This window comes from Mytilus galloprovincialis, chromosome 14 (genome assembly GCF_965363235.1).
Source record: "Mytilus galloprovincialis chromosome 14, xbMytGall1.hap1.1, whole genome shotgun sequence".
In the NCBI taxonomy this organism is placed as follows: domain Eukaryota; kingdom Metazoa; phylum Mollusca; class Bivalvia; order Mytilida; family Mytilidae; genus Mytilus; species Mytilus galloprovincialis.
The window spans coordinates 48,572,138-48,591,207 of NC_134851.1; the positions used below are offsets into that span (position 1 = coordinate 48,572,138).

Consider the following 19,070-nt stretch of genomic DNA (forward strand, 5'->3'; position numbering starts at 1 on the left):
AAACATAATGTTTATCCAATTCTTGAACCTATAGATATAAGAAGATGTGGTATGAGTGCCAATGAGACAACTCTCCATCCAGGTCAAAGTATATTCAACACGAAGCCTTGGCTCGCACCGAACAGCAAGCTATAAAGGGCACCAAAAATTACTATTATAAAACCAATCAAACAGGAAAACCAACCGTCTAATCTATATGAAAAACGAGAAATAAGAAACACTTATGAACCACATCAACAAACGACAACTACTGAACATCAGATTCCTGACTCAGGACAGGTGCAAACAATTGCAGCGGGTTTAAATGTTTTGTGGATGTTTTAACATTCACCCTTATCTGAAACAATAGTGTAACATCACAACATAGAAAATATCAATTGAAATGGCTTAACTCAATCAAAAGACAAATTAAAACCAGTGAACTGACACTATTTAAATACAAAATAAATAAACTAAGGGAAGAATAATTAAAGTAACATGATTTACCGCTGTGAAATGTTAAACAATTTAATAAAAACAACAATAGGCTTAAACCAAAATATCAGCCATTTTCAATTACTTTAAACACAGGTAAATGAAAATTATTTTGTTGTTAGGTATACATGTACAGTTCAAATGGAGAAACAAATATTTTTACAAAATAAATAATTTTGATGTTCAGAGTACGAAGAAGTGAAAAATTATAGTAATACCAAACACTTATCAAAGCTGGTATATAGACTAGATAAACTCCGAATAAGTAAACAATAAGGTTCATCATAAGGAATTTAAAAATATGGCCGTGTTAACCACTCAAAATTTACTATGAGTACAGAGAAACTGGTACATCTAGGAAAGTTTTAAGGCATGGCAGGAACTAGATATATAAAAGTTATATGAAGTACACGTTTCAGAAAATGAAAAACTTACTTGGATTTTGATGTCTAGTTTTTTCCAGTCTGCAGAAGATAGCAAAATAAACAAACACCCCAGTTTCATTTGATACGGTCCATTCATTTACACAGTTTAAATCACCTATTGTCTGCAGATGTCAATTGTCCATCTATTGTCCATTTAAATCAATACTACTCACAACATGTATTATATGAGGGGAGATTCTCAAACCACTTTCCCGACTTAGTTTATTTTGGCACCTTCTGCAGGAACGAAAAAACTGGAAAGCAAAATCTAGTAAAGTTTATAATTTTCTAAAACATAAAATGCAGTTACAATTTATATATTTAGTTCCTGCCATCCCTTAAAACTTTTTCAGGTGAATAGGCTTGTCTGTACTCAGAGTAAATTTTGTGGTGTAAATACGGCCATATTAGCCAAAAGGTTTTGATGAACCTTAAATAACAAAAAAGCATAACAATTATTATTTGGTATCTTTCGTCCCTGTTTTAGTATCAACAGGTCAAATAAACAAGAAAGTACGATTTGAGAGTACTCGCAGTTACGGACAGCTATAGTTAAAAGCCAAAAACAATGCATGTACATATCATAAACTTAGTCTTCTGTGCACGCTTTTACATTTTTTATACATCCATATCGTGTAATCGTCAAACAAAAATTTCTCTCGGACTGTTATGATGTGAAACTATGGCTAGTTAATTGTCGTGTTTTGAAGCCGTAGTTTACCGATTCTCACTTTATAGTAAACAACCAGCAAAGAAGCATTTATATTGAGCACGTGTATAACATATATATTAAGCTAATAGTTTATTTCAATGACAGATCCATGCGTATTACGATCACCGGATTTTTTCGAGAGAAAGGTCTCGCTGAGTTTACTGCATACGGAAAACATAACGGCGAATTGTTTACTTGAAGCAAACAATTTAAAAAAAAGTAAATTTCTTCTAAATTTGGACAAATTATAAAATTTTCTTGAGAAAAAAGTATATCTACATAATTTTTATTATAAAAACTAGCCATTTAGTTATAAAAAAAAACATTAACATTGAAATAAACTATTTTATGCATAATTTTTTTTAACTTTGATGTAAATTTTCTTATGAGAAGGAAAAATGTTCAAATTATCATTATTTAGATTGCAGATTCCGATACATTGTTGCTATGGCAAATTCTTTAGTTATTTATCAATCAAGCTACAATTACATTTTAGAGATAAGAAATATAATAGAAGAACATACATGCAGAAAATGGAGAAAAAAATTTATTTTCCAAAAAATCGAAAGTAACAAAAATAATCATAATTCTGTTATTTTGCCTTATTTTGCAAACTTACTTGTGTGACTATATATTCTTCATATCAATGCATAAAAAGAACCCTCCTTTTTATGACCCTGGTACATTCATAAGGATGAAAATCTGGATGGTCACATAAACGGACCAGGATTTGCTTACCTTTTCGGAGCACCTGCGATAACCCCTGGTTTTTTGTTCGGGTTCATGTTGCTCAGACTTTAGTTTTCAATGTTGCGAATTGTATACTGTTGTTAATCTTTTTGTCTTTTTTTTTGTCATGGCGTTGTCAGTTTATTTTTGACTTATGAGTTTGAATGCCCCTTTGATATCTTTCGCCTTTCTTTTCGCTGTTCAACTGAAAGACAGACACACGATTAGTTTGGGAATCAATGGAGACAATTGAAATGTGATCCGAAATCGAATGCGTCATAATTTGCACAAATGATAACAATTGCTACTCAAGCAATTATAACAAAAACCTACAACATTGAACATTATTTCTTATATCATTACAAATATACTTGAACATATCAAGTGTCATTTGAAAATTACAAGTCAAATGAAAAGACATAACATCATAACCAAAGATAAAACGAAGAAAGGACAAACAACAATAAAAAAGGTAGCAGAGAAGAGTAAATTCTGAACAATACAAACCACACCGATTAATACATGATAATTCAAGAATATGGACTATCGTGTATTTGAACAAGTTAAATAATCGATTGTGACATTTTGACTTATTGCGGATTCGCATGATTATGTGATGTCTGCAAAGAAGGGGTCGTTTATCCTGTTGAAGCAGCCAGTCTCGTTCTTCTATCATTAGTATATTGATTCGATAAAGACATGCGTCATAAAAAAAACATACATTAAAGTAAACAAATGGGAAAACAATCATTATCGTTTAGTTGTAACTAAATATTTCGAATACAAACATTCTTAGTCATTTTAAAAACCAGCGAGAATCTCAATTTTGCAGAAATTTTGAAAAACTAATTTTGCAGATTTTTTTTAAATCAACAATCTAGCATTAAAATTCAATAAACTATAAAGATATGTAGGTAAGCATAAAAAATAAGGATTTTGGAAAAAGGGGGAGAGATAAAAAAAAAGAGTTACTTTTGATACCTTTCCTAAAGTTCTCCAGTCATAAATTCTTTTACAAAAATTCATCCTACAACAGTTTACAATTTTTAATCACGCACCAAATGCCCGCGATTTCGCGGTTTTGTTCTTTTTCAAGCCAACCAGTCTTTCTTCATTTACATATACACATCAACGCAGCAAATACCACTTTCTAATCTTCGTTATGACACGAATTTTTCATAAAATTTCATTGTTACCTTAGTTAATTCATAATAAGTAAGTGCAAGGAAACCCATTGTTAAACAATATTTGATTAAAAATCATGCAGTAGGACTCAAACGTGATATTAGGTAAGGCAGCAACCGAAATAAACCGAAGAAAAACGACAAAAGACATATAGAGGTCAATGAATTGTCTCCTTCCGTATACAATACTTCATGCTTCGAGTATAAAAACATTCCTTTTCTAATGGTGTTTTAAACGTTATGAATACATATATTGCATTACAAAGAGGGATAAAACATCAATTGAGGTAATGATCAAATCCATACGTGAAATAAAAACCTGTAAACAAAAACGTCGAAAAGATCAATAACCGTCCCAACCAAACACTACACACTAAACTAAAAAAATCTGAGCACTACAGAACCTCAAGCAAATGATGTATTACTTATGTTGCGTTAATCGACAGAAAATGCATATGCTTTGTTCAAATGGTTTTGCATATTTCATGTCTCTTTTTTAAATGAAAATATGAAATTATAGCAGACCGCAATAAGCTATGAAATATTTACAGTGTCTGATGTTTTGTTGATAATAAGTACAATAGCCGCTGCTTTTTACTTTTTAAAAATAATCAAGATTTAATTGCTTTCATACGTCAAGTGAGAAATATAAGTTATTTCGATTACGTAATTAGTTTCATTAGAAGAATCAATCACAGATATTGTTCAAAAATTCAATGTTGGATATCAATTTACATGTATAAGTGAGAGTGAAATTATATCTGCATTTATGTCATTTCTTTTAGGACACAACTAAGGACACCCCATAGTAGTCTGATGCCCGATAGAGTCGCCTTGTTATGGTCCTGCAAATCTAGTAACTTATCGTAGACCAACTCTATACCAAATTTGCTGTTTTAAAGTTGACATATATATTTGATCATCACGAACAGAATTTCTTTTTTTTTATTTGCAACAAGAGAGAAACTCATTATTGCTAAGTATTTTGTTCTAAATGTACAAGGCTTCCAAAGATAAATCTGACGTGAAAAATGTTTTTTGTTTTATAGAACGATTTACACGTTGCAGCTTCCGTACAAGAGAGTCTAAATCTAATCATCAATACGAAAAACATCAGTTTTGCCAGACCATAAATTAACACAACTGTAGAGAGCATAGTCAAGTTTTACTTTAGACTTATAGGCATGCAATTGGAAATCTTTCAAATTGCTTACATTTGCTTTCAAACACTACTGAAGATACATTAGGTTTCGCAATGTGCATCTTGTGATGCCAATAATATCGAGTTGTTATGTACACATTTGTTTCTATATGCAATGTAGTAACTATATATTTTTTACATATTTTATTCATGCAATATATCACATGATCAAATTTTATCGAATCAAAAATTAACCGACGTCAAAACTTCATATTCTGAGTTTGGCAGTTGTGAAATGAACAGTTGCAATTGGTAGCAGCATATCAGTGAAAAATATGTTTTATTTAAAGACAGCATCAGTTTGTATATTTTTCACACAATTTACTGCAAGTTTTAGTTTGAAATCTCAGATGTTCCACAAAGTAACGGAAACACGATTAGTTGGGGCATCCATGAAGACAATAACAGTCAGTTCCGGAATCGAATGCGCCATGATTTGCACAAATGACAACAACTGCTGCTCTAGTACTCATGACACAAACCTAGAACAATGCTCATTATTTCTTGAATGCTGCCCTGACAAGGAATTTTCCAAGGGATCACAAACTATAAACTTAAGAAGATTTCAGGTAGGGTTTTAGGAACTCGTATTTAAATAATCAGAGGTTTAATTTATTCTTTTTATTTTATTTTACTTTATTTTTTTTTCTATTTTGTAAATCTAATTTTCTTTTTATTTGCCACATCAAATGATTAAAACTAAAATGAGTACTTTAATAATCAAAATCGATTAAAAGTAATACAATACGTGAACCCTGTATTATTTTGTCATGACTATTTCTAGTGCACAACCTTTTGTATTAAAATGTTATAGATATGAAAATCAAAGATTGTTTTTCCCCAGAAAATTTCTGTATCAGGATTTTGCATAAGTTTAGCATGGGTAGTCGTATATCATAAAAAAAACTTTAAATGTTTGACACTATGGCGTATTTCTATCTTTCCATTGAGTATGATGAATATGTTGAGTTTGAAATGATTGGCAAAGTATTCTGCCCTTAGAGGTATTTCATCCTCAAAGCAACTTCGTGCTTGTGTATATCATGTACGAATAAATAAGAAATATTACTTACTTAGATATTAGTTTCTTATTTTTTTACGTACCTACATATCGAGTGACTAATCTTATGCATTACTTACTATTGCGTATTCAATTTGGCTTTTACTCTTTTTTGTAGGTTAACTGGTCACATTAATCTCGAGTAATCAAGTATTATAATATCATTTTTGCGTTTCAAATTTTTGATTTTAAGCGCTCCTGATAAATTTAAATACAGAAACGCATTTCGGATGCACCAAATATATAAAGTGACAGTTTCATATATATATATGAAGTATTATTCATATAATGTATCTTTATTTCTTCTGAATATCGATACTTTCAGGAGGCACTAACGCTTTTAGTCACTGTCATTTTAAATAAAGTTGATGCTCTTTTAATATATCTTACCTCTAAAGAAATACAAAATCTGCTTGAAAATTTTCATTTTCAATAATAACAAACTTGATATGAATTTTACTTTTTCTTTAGTGAATTGTCTTCTCCGTAGAATGTTAAAATTGTATATTTAATAAATGCAATCAGACACTGTACAATAAGTGTATGAGCAGTTATAAAACTAATGATTACAAAAATAATTACACTTAACATTCTACCACTTCTTCTATTTAGAATAATTTTAATGTTTAAAAAATAGTTAGACTGAAAAATAAAAGATTAATATAACATATTTATTGATGAGTTCTTATTTATTCCAAATGCAAGAGTACAAATGCGTTTAAAATCAAAAGTCATTTAATGTACTGTTGTTAATTCTCTTAATTGCAAAATTCAAATCAATAATCAACACAGGTTTTTGTTGATACAAATTTTGATTTAGAATTCTATTTTTTTTGTTTCTAATTTGAAAAGAAAATTGATTAATTGATTCAACATTTTTTCATTGATAAATATTCTAATTCGTACACGTAATTTTCAAGACTAGAATTTAAAAATAAACATAGACAAGAATTCAGAGTAACTCTGCATGCGTACTTTTATTCAGGAAGTCTTATATTATGATCTTGACACATAATTCAGACACCTCTTTAGATTGTAGACCGTTTGTTGCCTTATATATGTCTCGTGGTTATAATTGTTGTTGGATTGCTGTCTCCATGACTGATACACCATTTTATTGATAGTTATATTATAAGACACTGTTTTGATGATACACAGAACTGATATCATAGTGTTAGTACTGCTATAATAGTGCTATTATTTCTAAATGTTTTGGTTTCCATCTTCTAAAACAAAGAACAAAACACTTTTTTGTTAATGTTATACGTCACTTTCAGCTACTTTGACTATATCCGGTCGGCATCGAACGAAAAAATAAATACGACAGACATAATAGCACTAAGCACTGACTTTTAGGTTTTCGGTGCCGTTGGACATGCTTTAATATGATTCAAACAACCTCATAATTAATAACTTTTCCTCTTCTTTATAATCTAAGGGTTAAATCCTCCACCAAAGGACTGTAGCGAGTTACCAGCTGAATCATGTAGTGGAGTGTATGTCATCCAGCCTGAAAACGGACCCAGCATGACTGTGTTCTGTGAAATGGGAATCGATAATGGAGGATGGACTGTAAGTTGCAAACACCGAAACAATTGTTACGTTGTATATGCTACGTGCCACTGTTTTGGAGTTTGTATATGTTTTACATTTCTACACAAACATTGGACATATATCATAATTAATTTCGGAATAATTTGCTTGAATCATATACTATATAGCGGGTTATTTTGGCGGGGTGCAAATTTTCACTTATTTTCGCGAGTAGAACAAAATCGCCATAATAAATTCCGTCAATTTCAAAGTGCACATGCAAAGGTATAAAAAAGTTTTTAATCCGCCAAAAATAATACGGCCAAAATATTTCGAAAATCGCCAAATTTTACACCCGCGAAAATAACACGATATACGGTATCCACGAAAGGCGTTAAATTATTTTGAAGTCTTTTTAAATACTAGTATTCTAGACAATGATTAATTTAACTAAATGCCTACTTTAAGTTATTGGTTGTAATAGCACCACTATATATCTTAGTGGGAGATATTATGGAAATAATTGTGCAAATCGTGATACAAATATGAAACTTTATATATAGGTTGGCTAAACGATAATTTAAAAGAATCCGCGGTATATGTTTGTAATTGGTGGGCAAGTTATGCTTGTATAGCATGATACGTTAATATGCATGACCTGTCAACGGTGGTAGCACTATTATATATAACAAACATAGTTGTGAGGTTATATATGCGATTCGATTTGGTTTTACTCCCGTCTTCGCTTTAGACCTTCCTGGATAAGACAACTGTAATACCCTTTCATTTATTCATAGGATATGAAAAGGCCATACCCATTTAGTTTGATTCCGTTCGTACCAGAAAATTACTGCAACTTTGTTCTGGCTACACAAATGCTTATTAGATTAAAGCTCTACAGAAATTTAAGAAATTGAAGAAAAAAAAAGATATCTTAAAATGTTTTTAACACACTCTTTGCCTGGCTTTCTAAAAATAATCTAACTGTTTTTATCTTATTATATGATATCTATGTAAACCATATTTTCCATACACTTTATTTTCAATAATCGAAATGTTGAAACATGATCTCTAAATAGCTATGTATCCAAAGCAATATTTTGCAGTCATTAGCAACTAAATATTTCAAAAAGCGGCATAAAAATGTCAAATAGGTCCCACATATATATATAAAAAGTAGAATGTCATTACCTTAAAATCAGATCTTAGCCGAACCGTTAACATTTACTTATGAAACATTAAGGTTTCTTTGCCTCTTTTTGTTATAAAATTGCATCAGAGAAAGAAGTAAAAACACAAAAATACTGAACACCGAGGAAAATTCAAAAAGGAAAGTCCCAAATCAAATGGCAAAATCAAAAGTCCAAACACATCAAACGAATGGACAACAACTGTCATATTCCTGACTTGGTACAGGCATTTTCTTATGTAGAAAATGGTGGATTGAACCTGGTTTTATAGCTAACTAAACCTCTCACTTGTATGACAGTCGCATCAAATTCCATGATATTGTCAACGATGCGTGAACAAAACAAACATACACAATATGTAAAAATGTCAAAAATAGAGGTACAGCAGTCAACATTGTGTTATCATCTTAATCACTATAAACACAACAAATGTAACGAAGAAACACAAAAAGGCATACATCAAATTTAACATTCTCATTTTGCTTATATTATACGATTTTATTTATCTATGTAAAATCCACCTATAAAGGATGGAAGGTTTAAAAGTACTGGTGTAAAATTGCGCGTTTGAAATTCGCACAGGTAGACATAAAATAATTTTGTCGTTCAAAGTATGACGGGATACATAAATACAAAGTCACGTAAAATAGATATAACAAAAACAGACTTAACAGTAAAAGTAATAATAATAAATAAAATAATTGTCTAGTTCAAAGTATAACGGGATACATAAGTACAGAGTCACGTCAAATGTATATCACAAAAAAACAGACTTAACAGTAAAAGTAGTATTAATAAATAAATGTGGAATAACTTTAAGACCTATGTCGGGTAAGACCAAAACAAATCTAAAGTATATACAATATTCTCGATCGATATCAATTCAGAGTATTTCTTTATTAGTAACGATTCGTTAATTTAAATCAGTATATAAAATATCGGGTTGTTGGTTTGTACAATGCTACAATAGAAATACAACTTTGCTGATAATATGAGGCAGGCATTACCTGTGAATGGGGACGAAGTTTGTTTAAATTAATTTTTTTGTAACTTAAATATTTGTTAAAAAAAAGAAACGGAAATACCGTAACGTTTCCGATTTTGGTTCTGTTGTAAGGGATTTTACTTGTGACGTTATTTAAGTTATGACGTCATGTTCAATGTAAACAAAGAAACGCAATGCATCAGGTAACGTTTATTCATACCAAAGACAAAGAATGATTAAAAATGAAATATTGGTATTGTGTTCCTTGAGTTCCCATATTTTACTAGACTAATCAAAGTCTCACGACACCAAGACTGGAAGAAGGAAGTAGATTTATGTGTTCTGCGCAGATCCGGAAATTAAAAAACGCGACAAAAAAAAATTGAACTATTTTGAGTTCATTAGTACAATGAAAGTTTCGGGAAATTTTCCCGATTTTTTTTTTTTTTTTTTTTTTTTTATTGAATTTTCTACTGTTATAGGGGACTTCGTCTCCATATTAACACTAACATGACTAATGTATCTTATTAGACTATCCAAAAAAGATATGATAGAACTGTTGATTTCTATAGGTTCTGGAATGATTACAAAACCGGATTCGGGAACATTGCTGGAGAACATTGGCTTGGTAAGATTATGACTTTCCGAATTGATTTTCCTCTGAGTTCAGTATTTTTGTGATTTTACTTTATAATACAAGCAAAACATTTTTTCATGCAAGTGGATGGTTTGGTATGCAAAAAAAAAATGTTTTATGCACCATTATGTTCGGATTATACCTGTACTAAGTCGGGAGTATGGCAGTTGTTTACCATTCCTTCTTTTGATTGATATAGTCTTACATTTGATTTTTTTTTTCATTTAATGGACTTCCTTCTTTTTAAAACTACCTTGGAAATCGGAATTTTTTCCTTTCTAGTTAGACGTCTCGTCTTGCATCTAATCAACCGTTACATAATTGTTTTAATTTTTCTTATTTGGATAGGTGATCTTCTAAATGAAACTTTAACTAATGTATTTCAAAACTAGTAAATAAAAGACACTTCAAAATAAAAAAAAAAATAAGCCATTGTTATACTGACCTATGTTTTATTAGTATTTTATTGAATAGCAAAAAGAAATATGTCTTTACACTTTGCAAAACTGCATTTGTTAAAGTGTAATCAACGTTACTAGGCTTATAATTTGATATGTCAGACGCGCGTTTCGTCTACGTAATACCGGCGTCACTCATCAACGCTGCCAATACGTTTATAATTTTGACGCATTTAACTTGTCAATCATATCTGTATCGTGTGAACAACGAGCTTTAAGCTAGTTATGGCGTACTAGAAGCGTACACAAGCGTTTATCGGGAGTTCAAATAACGTATGTAGGCGTTTGTTTGCGCTTGTGTAGCGTAGATGAAATGCACGCTACGAAAGAAAACGTCACATGAACGTATTTGAGAAGCATACAAGGACGATTATCCGTACTTTCGGCGTGTCTGGAACGTAGAACTATTTAAAACAATTCATTTGCCACCCAAAGGACGAGGCAGAGGTAAATCAGTTCTTAGTCGTTGCCTGGGCGGTGGGGTGATGTGAACGTCAGGAATAATTTTTTTTTAAAGAGAGTGCAAAGACACTGATACATGCAACTGTAAATGTTAGAGCAAGTTTCGTTGTATGTTAGAATACGTTTTTGATACGCCACAAGTGTGGTTTATACGTTCGCGGAGCGATGAAAATAGGCCAGTGCTATGCTACAAACACATACGTCCAAAAAAAAACTGAACGATCTTGATGCGTATGCAACGTGCCCTACACGTGTCGCAAACTTAATTTTCTTTTAGTGTTTTTCGCTTGTAACGTATGCATTACGTGCGTGTAGCGACCAGGTATATGCTTGACAAGCGCTAGAGTTGGATGAGAATTTGATGCTGCATCCAAATTTCCTGGATTTATAGTGTTCACCAAGCGTAAACTTTTGCATTTCGACGAACTTAAAACTTAGTCAATTTAGCCTGTACATCTGGTGCACGTCGGTCTATACGGCAATGTGTGACGCCGGCATAAGACTCATCAGTGACGCTCAGATCTAAATAGTCAGACAGCCAGCCTAATTTAAAATTGAAGAGCATTGAGAATTCAAATGTTGTACCGAATACACTGTAAAATCATTGATAAGAAATGCATACAACGTACTTTGGATTTGATAAATAAACATGTTGATACATGTACCAGGCAATAATGAAAATTGTGATTACTGGAAAAGACTTGTTCTAACTTGTTTATTGAAACGATAAATAAAGGCAACAGTAGTATACCGCTGTTCAAAACTCATAAATCCATGGACAAAAAACAAAATCGGGATAACAAACTAAAACCGAGGGAAACGCATTAAATATAAGAGGAGAACAACGACATAACACTAAAATGTAACACATATAGACAAAATCCCACGAGAATAACAAATATAACATATATATATAACATCAAAACCAAATACATGAATTTGGGATAGACAAGTACCGTGACACGTCTTATCGCAATGTGAATTAACACTCAAAAATAAGAGAAAACAAACGACACAACGTAATAATGTAATACACACAGAAACGAACTATAATATAACAATGACCATATTCCTGACTTGGTACACTGGAGGTGTATGAAATGTTCAATTTTAACTGCTCATATTCTACACATAATTACTAATCTTACAGGGAATGATAATCTACATTTCATACTTCGACAAAGATCATACCAAGTCCGATTTGACCTTGAAGATTTTACAGGGGATACAGCGTATGCTGTATACAGTACAATGTATGTTGGTGATGAGAGTGATAACTATAAACTCAATCTGAAAGGTAACTATGGAACAGCAGGTAAGCATTATGTAAACAAATAAGTAGTGTAAGATCTAGGAGCCAGTTTAATATAAAAAAGAAGATGTGGTATGATTGCCAAGGAGACAACGCTCCATGACACAAAAATTAACAACTATAGATCACCGTACGGCCTTGAACAATGAGCACATACTGCGTAGTCAGCTTTAAAAGGCGCAGAAATAACAATGCAAAACAATTCAAACGAGAAAACCAACGGCCTAATTTTTTTGATAGCATTATTTGTATATAAAATTTCCTGAAATCGTAATTATTAATCTTGCTTATTTGTCCATTGCTTCAATGAATTATTTGGAATATGCCAAGGGGACATCACAAAACCCATTAAACATTAAACTGACAACAACAAGGAAACACACAAATAACGATGTACATGTATCACCATGATCACATGACGACTGGTACGTTCAAGTTGTCATAACCTTTATTCCGTCCTCTTTTCATCGAATGAGAATAATCACCCATTCGTCAATCCTCGGTAGAATCCGCTACTCTCCTTCTAGGTACGGAATTGGCCGAGTTGAGACGAATGAATAATCACCGAGTTTGTACTTACATGAGCAACACAGTAGTTGCCAAATTTGAAGGAATATCTTCTTAGTCTTACAGAGCACCTGGCCTTGCGCTCAGAATCAAGAATCAACCAATCAAAATACTGGATGTTGTGTTTCGAGCATGATTTTTGTGCTCCAAGCACTGAGCAAAGTTTTATGACTTCAACCCCCGATATCACCCCAAATTTCTGGTGGGGTTCGTGTATACTAAATTTAGTCCTGGTATCTATGATGAGTTTATTTGCTAAGTCTATAGATTTCTTTGCTGTGTTTAGAAGATTATTTTATTGGTCGTTTGCGCTTTTTGCCATGTCGTTGTCAGTTGTGAGTTTGGATGCTCCTTCGATACCTATTGCCTCTCCATAGACGAAGCAAAAACATAGAAGTACACAATTCATTATTAATTTAAGACTGATCAACACTAACCCCACCAAAAACAAGGATTGTTCTCATTACAAAATCCTGTTTTATCATTGACACCCGTCGTGACAAAAAGTACAATCTCTATGCCTAATGACCGTACAATTTGCTCAAAATGACATAACATGTAAATTACTAATTTTTAAATGCGTTTTTAAAGTTATAAAATGTTGACCTTACCGTGTCAAATAATTCTAAAACCAGTAACAATATTGTACCCACATAATAGTAACTTTACAAACATGACACATTTTTAATTGGAAATACTTTTTTTCTTTGTTCAAAAAACGAAAATTTGTTTTACTTTTAACTGTTTTCTGTCACTAGGATCATACATGTATTCATTCACCTTGTCCAAAACATTACCGGTTCACTGACTGATGGTCAACATCACGCTTAATATTGTTATGTAATGTATATCATGCTTTACAGGTAATGGTATGGTGTCTGGGTCTGGAATTTCATTGGATGGTATGATGTTTAGTACTCCTGACAGGGACAACGATGTAATGGTAAACTATAAGTGTGCACTCAGAAAGAAGAGTGGCTGGTGGCATGGTTCGTGTTCGTATGCCAACATCAACGGTGTATTCTCAGAACAATATTCTGGGCAGTCAGTTTTGTGGAAGTCGTGGAAACTTTCTGGACTTAAGAAGACAATTATGATGATCAAGCCTAACAATAATGATGATTAAACCAAAGCATGAACAAACACAATTGCCATTTGAATGATGTGATGTCATACACTTATCAGAGAACAACCTTCATGCCGATAATTTACTCTTACGAAACACCCTTATCGTGGAAATGTGTAGGTGTCTCAATATGTTTTGGCTATCTTAAATCTTGAAATACCATTATAAAAGTCTCAAATTTTACTAATTGTTCGTCTTTTTCCCAATGTTAATACTTTGATTTGGATAAGATTCACAGAGAGGGTGAATTGGTCATAGAAGGAGACGCTTATCATTGGTTTCGCACCTTTTGGGATTTATGCGATTCCTTCTGTTTTAAATTTTTTTTGTTTTTGGTTCAAGTAAGACTCAGACTGTTTATGAATTTTTTTTTAAACTTTATCGTTTGTAAAAAAATTCAAACGAGAAAACTAACGGCCTTATTTATGTAGCCTATATATCAATGTTTTTGTTGGGTCTTTCATATTTATTTTTCGCTTATTGTTTAAAAATAGACCAGGTTATTGGTTTTCTTGTTTTCTTGTTTAATTGTTTGTCATGCTTATGTGTGTTTTAGCTTATACGGTATACATGGGTTTGTTGGTGTCGTACAGTAACGTAGAGCTGCTTTACACCTTTGTTTTTTTGGTTTCAGAGAAACAGATGTGTCTTTCTTTTTATATGAAGTTGTATATGTAATAGTGCGTTCAGCCCCGCTCCCCTCTAAAACAAATACGAAAAACTAGAATATCAAAATATTTATGCTTCTGATACCAGAACATTAGGGTTAAGGAATTTGTATATGAATAACCATGTACTGATTTGATAAATTTTACTAAATTTTTGCTTATTGTGTTGATTAATTGTACATGTAGTTGTGACGTGTCGTTTAATGGAAATTACAGAAGATTTCTATACATTATTATATATATATATATCGAATTAAAATTATACATTTGTTCCATATTTAAGGTGGCAAGAATTTCATTTTGATAGTCCAAATAACGTATATTTAAACAATTTTATGTCACTTTACGGCCGTCAACAATGAGCAAAACCCATATCGTCAGCTATTAATTACCCGACATTAACAAATGCGTAACAAACAGATATCAGTAAGTAGGTTTTCTTTCCTCTTTATGGACCATGGTCTAAATAGTCGAACTACTGTATCATTAGCCTGTCAACGCTGCGGCGAGTTAGAATGCCGGACGTGACAGGTTCGCTCGATCCAATCTTAAGTGACTAGGATTGTTAGTTTCCCTACCGAGGATCAGTTATTTTCTCTGGGTACTCCGGATTCTTTTATTAATAATAACTGACCGCTAAGAAACAGCACAAGAATGCTTAAAGTGGTCTAAAACTTTGGTAGATATTTGAATTGTGTCATTGGCAATCACACCACAACCCCTTATTATCATATTGAAACTAATCAATCAACCAATCTTTTTTAAATGATAACGTCATTTGGTGAGTTTACTATTTATGAAAGACATTGATTGTTTTAGTTGTGATTAACATTGTGACACTGTGTTGACTGCTGTACCACATATTTTGATAATTTAACCTATTATGTCTGCTTGTTTTGGTTGCCAATATAATGGACTTTGATTAGGCTGTCATAAAAGTGAGAGGTTTAGCACATTAAAACCAAGTTCAATCAACCGTTTTTTACATAAGACAATGCGTGTACCAAGTCAGGAATATGACAGTTGTTGTCCATTTGTTTGATGTGTTTGTGCTTCTGATTTTGCCATTTGATTAGGGTCTTTCCGTTTTGAGTTTTCCTCGGAATTCAGTATTTTTGTGATTTTTTTTTGTAGGAGGCACACCACTAATTCTTGGTCACATCATTCCTTTCTGTTAAAGATTATTCAATTTCAAGGATTCATAAAATTGAGAATGAAAATGGGGAATGTGTCAAAGAGACAACAACCCCACAAAAGAGCAGAAAACAGCCCAAGGCCACCAATGAGTCTTCAACACAGCGAGAATATCCTGCACCCAGAAAACGGGCTTCAGCTGGTTCCTCAACAAAATGTGTAGTAGTTCAAGGGAAATGAACGTCTCACTTAACTCCGAAACATAACTGAATTAAAATTAAAAAAAAACCATACAAGACTATCAAAGGCCAGAGGCTTATGACTTGGGACTGGCGCAAAAATGCGGCGGGTTAAACATGTTGTGTGAGATCTCAACCATCTCCCTATACCTCTAGCCAATGTAGAATAAACCAACAAAAAGCAATACGCACATTTTAACTCAGTTTTAAAGAAGTTTGAGTGCAATGTCTGAATAGGTAACAGAAGAAACTAAGCAAAATGACAATGATGCATACATTAACAAAGGGTTACTAGCAGTTACTGACATGCCAGCTCTAGAAATCAATTAAACTGATTGAAAGATTATGTCTTCATCATATCAGTCCCTCTCGTTGGGGGTTTAGTATCAAACCATCATAAAATATGTGAGAAGAACACAACCCTTATCATGCCAACAACTGGTATTAGAATAGGTTTATTTCCGATGCAAAGACCCTATGAGTGAATCACTATTAATTCTAAAACACACCAAATTTAATGACCTGACAACAGTATGGGAACTATATCCCTTCTGAAGTATGTTTATAGGTTTGGTTAGGGTTTGAGGCGAATGAAGTCATCTTTATATTTGTGCTTTGTATAGAATATTACCATAAAAGATTGGATGTAAAATACCTGAACGTATATAAGATGTCTGCATGATGATTTACATTTACGACTGATGTCCTTGTACCGATGATAAGATTTAGTAAATGTTTTGACTAGTTTATGATATCGAAAACCCTGGTGCAATATTTTTTTCCGTAATACAGACATTTCTTTTGTTATAATCAAATACGTTGTTACATACACGAGCGAATCGAACAAGTTGAAATATATAAACACCATAAGATGATGACAAGAGAACATCTAAAGATGGAAAACAAACAATGGGAAACGAAAAAGCATCTCTTTTGTCTTAAGGTGAAAGGTACGTAAATCAGTGCTTCTAACGGATAACGGCAAAAAATACGTTTGCTGTTATGAGAGTTATTTCCCTTGGAAAAATATTTATTTCTGCCTCGTCGGAAAAATAGACAATTACGGTGGAACTGTACTCAATGCACTTCATCAACACTTATCAAAAGTGTAGTTATTGTACATGAAATTCGTTGTCCTAGTGAAACAAATCTTCTCTCTCAAGAAAATGAAAATAATTTAGCATGACGTGGTAGATAAAGAAAGATGTTGTATGATTACCAATGAGACAACTCTCTATCCAAGTACGCGGTCTCGGAAATATATATATTTAAAAAAGGTTTCGGACGTATCTTATATATTATACCGCAACTCTCCCTACACTAACTTATAAACACTGAAAACGGATCAGGGACTTAAAAAAATAATTCCATTTTGATATGGGCCGTGAACACAAAATGCATGAAGTTTAATTATAAACACAAGCATATCAAACACATGCATGTACACACGTAATATAATAAATTAAAGCATATACTATAAATACGGTTGGATATGTTTTTATATTTTCATTTCATATATTGAAATTCCGCAAAGCAAATACAATTGCATGATAAGAAAGAAATTCATCTCTCAAAACAACTGACACGCTTTTTAATTTTTGACATTAAAAAGAAAAAAAAACTTTTATGGCTTGCTTATTTCTGATATTCTTAATATGAAATTTATGCTAGATAATCACTTTCCAACTTACATTTGGAAGTTCAAATTTTCAAAACCGTTGTTTACACCCCACCCCCCTTTTCCCACCACCCCGGTCGTACTTTCTTTCACAGCCGGAATGCGGTCTTTAATTAGAAGGAGAAAGTACTAAGCGTAAAATAAATTCAATTTAAGTTTTAAAACTTTTTTGCGGGCTTGGCATAAACTTTGAAAACATTAAGTCGGAAATAACTAGATTAGTGTAAGATAGGAAAGGAGAAAAGAAACATAAGTCAGGAATCGGATGTTCAGTATCTGTCGTCTGTTTATGTGGTTCCTAACCAAGGTTGTATCGTTTCTCGTTTTTTATATGGATTAGACCGTTGGCTTTCCCGATTGAATGGTTTTACACTAGTAATTTTTTGGAGCCCTTTATAGCTTGCTGTTCGATGTGAGCCTAGGCTTAGTGTTGAAGACCGTATCTTGCCCTATAATGGTTATAACTTTTATAATTGTGACTTGGACGGAGAGTTGTCTCCATGGCACTAATACCGCATCTTCCTATATCTATCATAAAAGAGGAGAAGGGGCCTTAAAACTGTAGTAAAATGACATGTTCAAGATGGATAACAAATATTGATGTTTTTTACCAATTTATACGAAATATGGTCAATACTAATCTTCAAGCACGAAACGATAGATTATTATGATCAAATCAATTGTTAATGATATGTCAGTCGTTGTAATATAAACAACAGATTGTCCTATTTTTTTGCAAAAGTAAAGCTTTTTCAAATAATTATTTAAAACTGACAGACAGATACCATACTGTCATATATATATATACGTTTACTGGTTGGTAGATTCTTATATATATACTTATCATATATTTAGAAGTGAATACAGTAGTTATGAATATTTGATAAATAGCCTGCTGTTTAATCCATATCGCGCAACTTTGATGTGCACCCTTTACCATACCCTTTATCACACCCCTTCCCTTTATTACACCCTTTATCACACTCCTACTATTATCATTTTTCATTTTTACATTAAGTCCGTTTTTACTGATGCAAGCTTCCCAAGAAATATTTTTCCTCAAAATGGGTCCTAAATGAACTGTCATTCGGGCGTGACTCAATTTTTTGAATGACGTCAGTGTTAGGCATGTAACGTCTGAAACGTCGAGTTTTTATATTTTCTGGCACATGAACTATAAAAAAGAACGCAATGAAATACTATACAAAACACACACAAAAATTACAATAAACAAAATATTTTAAAAACAGCAGCACGCAAATTGCTTCGGATAAGTAATTGAGCAGTTCTTTTAAA

The 19,070-nt window shown here is 32.4% G+C and overlaps 1 protein-coding gene across 1 annotated transcript; it reads left to right on the forward strand.

Annotated features, from left to right (window-relative positions):
* Positions 1-7,222: 7,222 nt before the first annotated feature.
* Positions 7,223-14,893, forward strand: LOC143059017 (fibroleukin-like). The gene is made up of 4 exons (XM_076232477.1): positions 7,223-7,357; positions 10,025-10,121; positions 12,201-12,365; positions 13,793-14,893. The coding sequence occupies exons 1-4, from the start codon at positions 7,313-7,315 to the stop codon at positions 14,053-14,055; spliced, it is 570 nt and encodes a 189-aa protein (XP_076088592.1). The 5' UTR covers positions 7,223-7,312; the 3' UTR covers positions 14,056-14,893.
* The last annotated feature ends 4,177 nt before the right edge of the window (positions 14,894-19,070 follow it).